Raw genomic sequence first — 12,545 nt, 5'->3', positions numbered from 1 at the left:
TTATTTTTAGTAACATTTTGTTCAGAATAAGGTCTACACCGGTTATGTTATCTTTCAGACGGGTTTTACAGTTCTGCCTTCTCCCTTTTTAGGAAGGCATGACTTGCCAGCCTGTTCATTTGTAGACAAAATTCCAATTATTTGTTTGCCTGCTCGTTTTGCTTTTTAAGAATTGTATCCAGCCTCAAGCTTTTCCCATTCCAAAATTTCTACGCTGTTTACAGTACTACTGAAAACAACAAAAATAGAGCATTAACACAGCTGTTTAAAACACATTTTAAAAAAGAGAGAAATAAAGCCACAGGAATCCAATATAGAGAACCTCAAAACTGCAACACCAATCAATTAAACATTAGCATCAGGCATCAGTCACATGATTCTGGTTTCTGTATTAATTTACACAAGATTTTGGAAGGGGGGGAAATACTGTTGCGTTATGGAGCATGTGCATATTTTATTTGCTTCAGATATTTTGTGCAAACGATTCTGGAAGCTACAGTCGTGTGGAATAAGAACTGACTTTCTGAATTTCAAAATTGGAAGACCTATCTTTGGGTGTAAGGGTGCATCATAATCCAAACCAGTAGTTTCCAAATGATGGAGACAACAAGGCACCATATTTTGCTTCTTAACTTTCCATCTCAGAACTCTATAAGGCTGCTTGTTTGTGCACCGATGGAGCACGGCCACTGAAACCCTGACCTCTAGCGTCTGGCGATTAGACAACATTCGCTAACTAGGTCTTTGTTTTCTGGCAGACAATGAAGTCTGTTCTGCAGTAGATACAGCTGGGCAGACGGTGAGAAAGTAGGGCAAAGGGCTTGACGCAACAGATAGCAGCAAACCCCCTCTCCTATCCTTTCCATGGGGAAAATAACGCCGAAATTTTGCCAGTCCACTGTCCCTCAGACCTTGTGGAGGGCTGGACTATATTTTGAAGGGAAAAAATGAACGGATTCCTATGCCCCACAAATAACCCAGAGATGCATTTTAAATAAAAGGACACATTCTACTCATGTAAAATCATGCTGATTCCCAGACCGTCTGCGGGCCGTATTTAGAAGGTGATTGGGCCAGATCTGGCCCCCAGGCCTTAGTTTGCCTACCCATGGTCTAAACCACTGAACCTCTTGGGCTTGCCAATCGGAAGGTTGGCGGTTTGATTCCCTATGACAGAGTGAACTCCCATTGCTCTGTCCCAGCTCCTGCCAACCTAGCAGTTTTAAAGCACACCAGCGTAAGTAGATAAATAGGTACTGCTGTGGCAGGAAGGTAAATGGCGTTTCCGTGCACTATGGTTTCCGTCCCGGTGTTCCGTTGCGCCAGAAGCGGTTTGGTCATGCTGGCCACATGACCCAGAAAGCTGTCTGTGGACAAACAATGGCTCCCTTGGCCTGAAAGTGAGATGAGCGCTGCAACCCCAAAGTCGCCTTTGACTGGACTTAACTGTCCAGGGGTCCTTTACCTTTTACCATTACCCATCATGGCTCTCCTGTGTGTCTTTATCCCTTTATCATTGTCATTGCAATATTTCAGCCTACACTTGGGCCCACAAAACTCAAGACTAAGAGTCATATGCAACACTCCAGCCACTCTCTATATGGCCTGTCAGGTGGTGGTTGCTCGTGAGTAACCAGGCAGGACTTCGACCTGTCTTTTACAGGTTTTATTGTGCAAACTATTTACAGTGCAGATCCACAAAGTTCATGTCCGTCTCAGTCGCTTGCAGAATCCGGGAGTGGCCCCTTCCGGCTTCTCCCCCAACAAAAGAACTTCGGCACCCCAAGCCTCCTCCTCCCCTCGAGTTTCACCCCTCTGTGGAAGGTGGGCGACGGAAGTGGCGTGCGTCCCTCCTGGCCAGTCTGGCTAGGTGAGGCCCCTTCCCTCTCTTCTCCACTGGAGCTGTGGCTTTTCCCACAGTTGGAAGAGGAGCTGCTCCTCAGGAGTTCTGGAGGCTCTCTGTATCCCAGCGGCCCCGCTGCCTCCCTCCCCTGTCCCGATGGCAGCCCCCCTGATATGGCCCTTGGAATTTTCATCAGGACACACATACCCACTATGAATACTGAAGAAGAAGAGTTTGGATTTGATATCCGGCTTTATCACTACCCTAAGGAGTCTTAAAGCGGCTAACATTCTCCTTTCCCTTCCTCCCCCACAACAAACACTCTGTGAGGTGAGTGAGGCTGAGAGACCTCAGAGAGAAGTGTGACTAGCCCAAGGTCACCCAGCAGCTGTACGTGGAGGAGCGGAGATGCGAACCCGGTTCACCAGATTACGAGTCCACCGCTCTTAACCACTGCACCACACTGGCTCACCGGTTCCTGGATGCAACAAGAAGGTGGAGGTCTGGACCTACTTTCAAGCTTCCCTTATACTTTGAAGCAGAGGTGGACAACCTGTGGCCCTACAGGTGTTGATGGGGTCCCTCCTGTCAGTTCCACACAACATGGTCAGCCATCAGGGATGATGAGAAATGCAGCCCAACAACATCTAAGGTTGACTTCTTTCGATTTAAAGCCTACCTTTGCAACCATACAAACCCGTTTCTTATTTCATTGTATAAAAAAATTAAAGCTAGGATTCCGCGGCCACCATAAAAATTGTGCCGCTTTATCTGCTTTTGCACGGTACCGCAATAAACTCACCATGGCAATTATCCTCTGCAAGTTCTCTTTCCCCATGTAAGACACTTGCTGAGACAAGGTATGTTCTTGCTTCTGAATAATGCCTGTCAGACAGTTTTTGCAGCTGTGATATTGCTTCAAGAGCTCCATCACTCTCGCACAGTGTTCCTGCCTATTTGAAAGAAAGCAAGGCAAAAATAATTGACACGTTCGCAGGATGGCCTAAGCCTGAAGGCACTCGTTTTCCAAATCAAGGGATCTGGCTTTTAGTACAGAACCCAAGCAACGTCAAGAGGGCCACAGGTTTACAGTCTTGCTTTGCAGCCACAGGAACTAGAAACTTGCTTTTGAAAAAATGAAGCAAGGCTTCATTTGGAACAGGAAGATATTTTAAAGTATTTCCTGACCAAGAGGATTCCAATGGACATCCAACCAACTCCGGGGAATTTGAGCTTTATGTAAAGGAGAAAGGGTCACTATTCTGCAGTAGAGATTCAACTGCATACCAGAAATTTAGGTTTCCGCAGTTGAAATAGATCAAAGCATTCTGGCACTACAAATCCATTTTCTTTAATTAAAAAACCAACGGTTTTTGCAGTAAGGAAAGTTAGGGGGGAATTGTGCTAAAAAGTGGACAACTCTCAATTGATGGGAAGTTAGGTTTCCATCAACTGGCAGCTTTTAATATGGAGTAGAATTCCATTGTTCAGTCTCCTCTTTGCATGATGGAATAGTGCACTCCCTCTAGCCCAGGGTCTCCAGCTGTCTGTGGACTACAATTCCCATCAACCCTAACCGCTGGTTCTGCTAGCCATGGATGATGGGCGTTGTAGTCCAAAAACAGCTGGAGACCCAAGTTTGGGAAACCTTGGTCTAGAGGGGAAGCGGTGATCTCCCAGCAGGTGGTTTGCTGCTGCTTACCAGGGAGAGAGGGAGAGGCAAGGTGGCAGGGAGGCCGGCACTGCAAAAACATGGGCGGAGCCAATATGGCGCTTGCCCCTCCCACTCTCCTCCCTGTAAGCAGCACTGCCAGGAGGTCAGTTAAGAGCCGCTGCCCCACCCCACTGTTCTGCTCCAGAAAATGTTGCACGAAATCACAAAAACTTGGCCTCTCACTTTTCGGCAATGGCAAGCTTTGTTTTCTTCCACAAGCCCTCCGTGAGTTTCCACTGCCGCTTGACTTCTTCCCCCTGGCCGTTTGCGGACCGCGAAAGCCGGCTGGCGACTTCATTCAAAGACCTCATCTCTGCAGCAAGGCGGTCCAGCTTCTGCCGCAGTTCGCTGATCGACTTCAACCTAGAAACAGGAACAAGTCGCATCAGTTTTTGTCACCTGTGCTGCTGGGTATTTAGGATGTTGATTAAAACAATATCCATGCCACTGCCTGGTATAAAAGCTCCTAGGCGTGCTATGCTCCTTCCACTTCCACAGGGTACCTTACTGTTTCTCAGCTTTGTGATTAAAAACTATGAACCTTAACATGGGCATAGCCAGGATTTATTAGGGGGGGCAGGCTTTATGTTAGGAGGACAGAACCAAGTTATCTGCAATACAATTGTTCAGTAAGTTAAGTATTTCTATTTACTTATTGGATCTGGGGGGGAGGCAGCTGAACCCATGAACCCTAAAGGCATATATAGTGGTCCCTCGGGTTACATACGCTTCAGGTTACAGACTCCGCTAACCCAGAAATAGCACCTTGGGTTAAGAACTTTGCTTCAGGATGAGAACAGAAATCGCGCAGCAGTGGCGCGGTGGCAGCTGGAGGCCCCATTAGCTAAAGTGGTACCTCAGGTTAAGAACAGTTTCAGGTTAAGAACGGACCTCCAGAACGAATTAAGTTCTTAACCCGAGGTACCACTGTAGACACCCCTTTTCTTTTCCCCTAACCCATTTTCCATTTTCCCAAGGCTAAATATCCTCAACTTGACTGAATCTGAGAGGGAGGGGAAAAAGGGAAACCTCACCTTTGCTGAACAGCAGGGATCGTTGGCTCCCTCAAGCCTATTTTGCTGATCTTAACATGCACGTCTTGGATGTTTTTAAAGAGATCACTATTCTTCGAGGTAAATTCTTCCTGAGCCTCCCTGTTCTGGTTGATGTCTTGTTCCTCCACGGAGCCAACAGCAGGGCTTTCGTTCACACGTAAGGCAGCGACGAGGTCTTCGCAACACATCTTTTTCCCGCTTTCGTCGTCGTCGATGTAAATGCTGACTTGCTTCAACCTCTCGTCGAGAGATTTGGCCTCCTTTTTTATCAGAGAAATCTCCTGCAGCATAGCTTCCCCGGGTGGTCCTGGGGCGAGGCTGAGAGGCACAGAGGCACCCAAAGACTGTTTCACGTGCATCAGCAAAGCCAGAAAAGTTTCCATGTCACGCAGGATTGTCTCAATCACCTGCATCTTGCAACCCAGCTCCCCCAATCGCACTTTGTATTCAGCGGCGACTGCGCTCGCTTCTTCCCAGTCTTTTGGATCAACCTCTGTTCTTTGACGCCTGCCTTGTTCTAGCAAGCTGCACTGTTTGGTACAATTTGCTATAGATGTCTGCATTTTCTGAAAAGCAAGGGGTTGCAACGGGGATAAGCGAAATTGTGCTGTAAAAAGCAGCACTGAGCATCAAGTCTCGCGGTCCCTTTCAACTCTATGATTTTGTTATCTGTCAAGCATAGGGGGTGAGAGATGGGACCCATAGGAAGAGCACATGCTTTGTATTCCCTGCAGGCCCCTAGGAGGTTAAGCTCTTGGGCATCTCCAGGAAAAAGGGTCAAGTAGCCAAAAGAACGCTTAGGGAGTCCCTGTCATCCTGTGTTCCTCAAACTTTGGTTCCCAGCTACTGTTGGACTACAACTCCCATCAGCTCCACCTGGTACACAGGCTGAGACCCTACCTGCCTGCGGACTGTCTCGCCAGAGTCGTGCATGCTCTAGTTATCTCCTGTTTGGATTACTGCAACGTGCTCTACGTGGGGCTACCTTTGAAGGTGACCTGGAAACTACAACTAATCCAGAATGCGGCAACTAGACTGGTGACTGGGGGCGGCCGCCGAGACCACATAACACTGGTCTTGAAAAACCTACATTGGCTCCCAGTACGTTTCCAAGCACAATTCAAAGTGTTGGTGTTGACCTTTAAAGCCCTAAATGGCCTCGGCCCAGTATACCTGAAGGAACGTCTCCACCCCCATCTTTCTGCCCGGACGCTGAGGTCCAGTGCCGAGGGCCTTCTGGCGGTTCCCTCATTGTGAGAAGCAAAGTTACAGGGAACCAGGCAGAGGGCCTTCTCAGTAGTGGTGCCCGCCCTGTGGAAAGGCCCCCCCCCCGCATCAGATGTCAAAGAGATAAGCAACTACCTGACATTCAGAAGACATCTTAAGGCAGCCCTGTTCAGATAAGTTTTTAATGTGTGATATTTTAGTGCCATTTTTGGTCTCTGTGGAAGCCGCCCAGAGTGGCTGGGGAAACCCAGCCAGATGGGCGGGGTACAAATAATAAATTATTATTATTATCATCATCATCATCCCTGACCACTGGTCCTGCTAGCTAGGGATGATGGGAGTTGTAGTCCAAGTTTGGGGCCCCAAGTTTGAGAAACACTGTGCTAGATAATGCTGGGTTAGGCAGGTGAATGGTTGACTCAGCATAAATAGCTCAAACAGCCCCTCTTCCCACATAAACCAACCCAGATCCCGTGACTGGCATCTGAGATCCTTTTCTGTATTCCTCCTCCATGCAAGGTCTGAAGGGTAGGGACACAGAAACGGGCCGTTTTCAGCGGTGGCTCTCTGCGTGCAGAAGGTTCTCCCCAGGCACCATCTTGGTCTATTTTTAGGCCAAAAACTTTCCTTTTTACCCGGGCTTTTGGCCCTTAATTTGAAGGGCTTCGTGTATTTGTGGCCTCTCATTAGTGGGGCAGTATCTGTAGGGGGTTTAGAAACGCCCTTACTGGCCCAATCCGGGAGCCCTTCGTTAAGCCACGACGAGATCCCAAGAAAGAATAATGAGCACAAACCTTCACTTTCTTGAAGGGAAGGCTAGTGTTATTTAGCACGCTCCGGGGAATGTCTCTCTGGCGGAGCTCTTCGTCCGCGTTGCACAGCTGAACCCATTCACTTTCTATAGGTGCTAGAAGGGCCAAAACAGCCTTTAAAGAGTGAATCCTACAAAACAAGAGGATAAAATTTGATCAGGAGACATAGAGAGGAAATCAGTTGTGGCTCAGTTATAGAACACCTGTGTCAAGGGCGCTTCCCATGGCAGATAGTTATGTGTTTATTGTCATAGACAACACTTACAGCCGCTTCTAGAAGAAGAAGAAGAAGAAGAAGAAGAAGAAGAAGAAGAAGAAGAAGAAGAAGAAGAAGAAGAAGAAGAAGCAGCAGCAGCAGCAACAGCAGCAGCAGCAGCTGCTGCTATTTTGGATAGCTTATAAGTTTTCATGGCACTTTGTAAGTAGTTGTCTTATTCTCAAAAATCTGATAAATGGTGAAAAATTGTTTTTGAACAAGAATATTAATTGTGTGAATAATTGTCGCCTATGTGCTGTACGGGTTGCACAATCACTATTAATGGCACAGGTTGTATTTCTTCAGCAAATATTTATTTACAAGGCACATTTTTCACTTTTTAAAAAAATTCCAGCCTGGCGATGTACCACATGCAGAATTGCAATAAGGTCAATGAAAACGTCAATTTAAAAATGGCCGGGGGAAAGAAAGTCATGTTTCATATTTATTTCTGCAGATGTCCCTGGAGCGCAACACCGCCCCCCCCCCCTGATTACTGGCCCTGTGAGTTGGGACTGAAGGGAGTCCCAACAACATCTGGAGGGAACATCTGGCAGGCTGTCCCTGATAGTCCGACTCCTCCCCAGTCTCTATGTGCAGGCTGTACCTCTCCTTCAGAGCATTCCAGGCTCTGTTCCACTCTCTGAGCAGCTCTTCCTGAGACTCATCTGCTTTGCAGGAAAACTTGCCCAGCAGCAAAACCATCCTTTCAAACTGTTTCCAAGAAGAATCGCCTTCGCTCTCCAAGGCCTGAAACAAGAGAAAGAAAATGTTGGTGATAGAAACAACGAGAGGTGCAAAGGTTAACAAATATATAATGTTAACAAGGGGCTTAAATGTTAATGATAACGCGGCAATTGTTCAGATATAACATCCACAAGGATAAATATGCATTGCAAGACTTGGATGTTGTTGTTTTATTCTGCTATGCAGCAAACACTGTTCTGTTCTATAAAGCTGAACAGCAAGCCTATCGAAATGTTTTATTAAACCTTCAGATAGTGATATTTCAGTTGCAGACCACAGTTTTCATGGTTTATTTATTCATTCATATAAATATTTTTTTAGTTTAATTTTTTAATTTCTGTTTTACTTTTTAGAATATTCACTTAAACAACCTTAAAATATCAATGACTTCCCTTCCTCTCTTTCTATGGTTCATTTTGCACAACATAAACCCCTGCATATTTTCTATAAACTAGACCATTCAGTATTCCATTTTACATCCATTAAAACGTATTTACACTGTTGAATTTATCTTAATGCTGCCCACGTTTTCAAATAAAACACAATTTCCCCCATATATTCAATAGACATTTTCCCGTCTTCTTTAAACGTAAGTTCTTATTGTTCTCTTATTCAATACGTTAGGTCCACAAGCTGCTCATATTCCATCAATTTAAGTTGCCAATCTTCTTTAGTTGGGACGTCACTTGTTTTCCATTTTGGGGCGAACAAAACAAGAGCCGCGGTAGTGGCATACATAAATAACCCTTTCCATTCGTGTAAGTATTTCTATACTGCCAAGTCATAAACCACCAGAGCAGCGTGATGCATTAAGGTAAAGGTAAAGGTACCCCTGCCCGTACGGGCCAGTCTTGACAGACTCTGGGGTTGTGCGCCCATCTCACTTAAGAGGCCAGGGGCCAGCGCTGTCCGGAGACACTTCCGGGTCACGTGGCCAGCGTGACATCGCTGCTCTGGCGAGCCAGAGCCGCACACGGAAACGCCGTTTACCTTCCCGCTGGTAAGCGGTCCCTATTTATCTACTTGCACCCGGAGGTGCTTTCGAACTGCTAGGTTGGCAGGCGCTGGGACCGAGCAGCGGGAGCGCACCCCGCCGCAGGGATTCGAACCGCCGACCTTTCGATCGGCAAGTCCTAGGCGCTGAGGCTTTAACCCACAGTGCCACCTGCCACCCACAAAAAGCAAGACAGATAATCATTACAGTGGTTGCCTAGTAACAAAATAAAACATTTAAAAAAGGTGCAAAGTCCTGTCTGTCACCACAGAAAAGTCACCAAGAGATTCCTGAAAGTCAAAAGCAAAGAAGAACTGGCTACCAAATCCCTGCTGGAAGTGTGTCCCACAGCATGGGACCGACGACACTACAGTAAATGCCCAACTTTTAGTAAGGCCTCTATAATGTAAAGGTAAAAGTACCCCTGACTGTTAGATCCAGTTGCGGACGACTCTGGGGTTGCGGCGCTCATCTTGCTTTACTGGCCAAGGGAGCCGGCGTTTGTCCGCAGACAGCTTCCGGGTCATGTGGCCAGCATGACTAAGCCGCTTCTGGTGAACCAGAGCAGCACACGGAAACGCCGTTTATGTTCCCGCCGGAGTGGTACCTATTTATCTACTTGCACTGATGTGCTTTCGAACTGCTAGGTTGGCAGGAGCAGGGACTGAACAATGGGAGCTCACCCCATCGCGGGGATTCGAACCGCCGACCTTCTGATCGGCAAACCCTAGGCTCTGTGGTTTAGACCACAGCAGCCCCTCTGGATGATCTCAGTGATCAAGCTAGGATATAAGGGCTCAGGTGATGCCTCTGGTTAATCAGATATCAGCCTTAATACACAGCAGGATTTTGATATTTACCTCCAACTTTAGCAGCTTATTCTGAAGGCTGAAAATATCTTTCACACCGCCAGTAAAAGCACATGCTGTTTTTTCTCTGATGGTGTTTAAGCAAAGCTTCAGATTATGTCTTTCTGTGTGGTAGCTAGAGAAAAACAACAACTATTATTATCACCAACCACGAGGAATATTCATAACCCACCCTTTGTCTAGGCAGATACCAGAGCAGGGTGCAACACATAAAAATATAACACAAAATGATAAAAATATAAAAATATAACTCTGCAAATGACAGAAGCAATGGAAAATACAGAGCAGACTAAAACATCACCAGCTAACTAAAATATACATCATGCTGGCTAGAGCTGATGGGCTTTGGTGTACAAGCTAGAGGGCACCATGTTGGCTACCCATGGATTAGACCATCCACCTCTTTTTCCTGGGCAAAATAGGCTCAACAATATACTGTATTTTTTGCTCTATAAGACTCACTTTTTCCCTCCTAAAAAGTAAGGGGAAATGTGTGTGCGTCTAATGGAGCGAATGCAGGCTGCGCAGCTATCCCAGAAGCCAGAACAGCAAGAGGGATTGCTGCTTTCACTGCGCAGCAATCCCTCTTGCTGTTCTGGCTTCTGAGATTCAGAATTATTATTTTTCTTGTTTTCCTCCTCCAAAAACTAGGTGCGTCTTGTGATCTGGTACGTCTTATAGAGCAAAAAATACGGTATGTCAGGCATAAGAAGAATGCGCTTTTCATGTGATTCTTCCTTTTTTAAAAAAACTCATTTCAAAACACAAGCAAGCCGTGAACCAAAAAGTCAAATTAAGACGATGCTGAACGCCAATTTTGTTTCATTGATTAGGAAAATACAAATTTGCCATGGTGATGATTTATTGAATTTATATACCGCCCTATACCTGGAGGTTTCAGGGCGGTTCACAGAAACAATCAATGTAAAAACCACTATATATATAATCAAAATAAAAGCAAGCAACCCAATAACACCCCCCCCCCAAAAAAAGCCACATAGGGAGAAGAGTCGGTGGAAGAAGTTTGGAAGAAATTTAAAGACTACCTACAGAAATATTGTAAAATTAATGAATGTTAGAATGATGTTGGATAGAAATTAAGTGGTTTCCAGCTGTAATGCTTTAAGAGAATATGAAGGGGGGGAAAAGGTTATAAACAGGTAAAAATCGAAGGGTAAGGATTTGCTGAACCAACAATTTGAAGTGGAATACAAAAAAGGGAGGTATGAGGAGGTCCGGGAAATAAGTTAAAGGAAAAGTAGTAAATGGAAAATATGTGTGTTTTTAAGTATTTTTATTTTTGTATTTTTGTTATCTTTGTATTTTTGTTATTTTCTTTTTCTTTTTTCATTTTTATTGTAATACTTTAAAAAGTCCTAATAAATATTCTATAAAAAAACACAAAAAAGCCACATAGGATGTCGATCAGATCAGATCAACCAAAGGCCTGGTTAAAAAGGAACCTTTTTGCCTGGTGTATAATGAAGGTACCAGGTGAACTTCCCTAGGGAGAGCATTCCACAGACAGGGAGCCACTGCAGAGAAGGCCCTGTTCTTGTGTTGCCACCCTCTTGAGGAGGAGGCACACGAAGAAGGGTCTCAGAAGATGATCTCAGGGTCCAGGTAGTTCACATGGAAAGAGGCGGTCCTTGAAGTATTGTGGTGGTGATGCCACTTTGCTCCTGATACTTTTGGTATAAATTTACTCAAATAAATTTATTTGCTGCTTCCACATTCTATACTGGGCAGTACCTCTTTTGTAATTCCTTCAGAGACAAGTCTCCATGTTTTCCAAACTTCTCTGCGCTCTGAAGTTTCTTTTCTAGTTCCACGTCTCCTGGACCCTGAACAAAAACATCAAAATCTCAGTTTCAATCCATAATAGCAAATTATAAACATAGATGTAATTTTATTAGAGCTTTTTCCCAGGTCGGGGGGAAGGGGGAGAAGAGACAAAACATTCATGATACTAGACTAGAGGCTCTATTTAAAAACATAACCTCAATAAACGCAAGAAGTTTTTAAGCCATATGGAAAATTTCTGCCATACACTTCCAGTTCCCTATTCAGAGTCCCCTACATGCACCAATGAACACATGGTGCTCTTGAACATCGAAGTTTTCCCATTAGTTTTAATGTAGAAGGAAGCTCTGTATGCACGAAGAAGCTGTTGTACACATGAGTAGTGGGCATTTTTAATAATAATAATAATAATAATAATAATAATAATAATAATAATAGTAATAATAATAATAATAATAATAATAATAATAATAATAATAATAATAATGGTTGCAGCCATTTTTTCTGCCCAGAATGCCCAGGAATTGCATTGTGTTGTTAGGGGCAAAAGGAAAGGAAAGCGGTGAAGCTAAAAATACAGTTTTGGGGTGGTATAGAGGGGCGAGGGCCGTTGTGTCACCATAGAAAAGCCCTTGAATTTTTAATAGTGATTTTTAAAAAAGTTTTTAATTAAATTTATACCCTGCATTTCCTCTCCAAGGAGTCCAGGGCAACAAACAGACGCACAATTTAGAAACAAAGCAAAAATGCTCTAAAATTGTTAAGGCATTCTAAAAAAAAACCAAATAGTTTATAACATCTAAAAAGCAGTTTCAGTACACCATTCAAAAATCAATTATAGTTAAAACATTATTTCAATCCAATGATTCTTCTCCTTTTCTTCCTCATAAAAAATCTGGTAGAAAGGTATCATCTGAGAACTTTTTTTAGTTCAGCTCTACTCACAATACATGCACATATAACAGTAGTATACTGCAGGTTAGGGAATGGGAAACTGCCAGCCCTCCATATGTTGTTGTACAACAACTCCCATTATCCCTCACCACGGCATATTGGCTGGGGCTGATGAGAGCTGAAGGCCAACAAGGTTCCACACTGCTAAGGCCAGTTTAACAATGCTTCAGACAAATTAAAGATATAGGAAAGCAGGACTAGAGCAAACATGGGGAAATCGGGTTCCCCTAAAACATGGGGAAGAACAGGTCACCCAAGTTTGAGGGAGCAG

At 44.7% G+C, this 12,545-nt stretch overlaps 1 protein-coding gene across 7 annotated transcripts in view; it reads right to left on the bottom strand.

Moving 5' to 3' along the window:
- The window catches only part of SYNE2 (spectrin repeat containing nuclear envelope protein 2), a 240,313-nt gene that overhangs the window by 161,790 nt on the left and 65,978 nt on the right, over nt 1–12,545 (bottom strand). For all 7 annotated transcript variants that reach the window (XM_081908040.1, XM_081908043.1, XM_081908039.1 and 4 more), the window contains exons 24-30: nt 11,270–11,361; nt 9,509–9,632; nt 7,515–7,657; nt 6,634–6,781; nt 4,592–5,178; nt 3,741–3,920; nt 2,646–2,796 (exon numbers count right to left, since the gene is read on the bottom strand). In XM_081908040.1, the coding sequence (XP_081764166.1) occupies nt 2,646–2,796; nt 3,741–3,920; nt 4,592–5,178; nt 6,634–6,781; nt 7,515–7,657; nt 9,509–9,632; nt 11,270–11,361 (1,425 nt within the window). The remainder of the gene's footprint in view (nt 1–2,645; nt 2,797–3,740; nt 3,921–4,591; nt 5,179–6,633; nt 6,782–7,514; nt 7,658–9,508; nt 9,633–11,269; nt 11,362–12,545) is intronic.

Source organism: Podarcis melisellensis (assembly GCF_964234715.1).
Source record: "Podarcis melisellensis genome assembly, chromosome: 1".
NCBI lineage: Eukaryota > Metazoa > Chordata > Lepidosauria > Squamata > Lacertidae > Podarcis > Podarcis melisellensis.
This window is presented reverse-complemented; position numbering and strand designations above follow the sequence as displayed.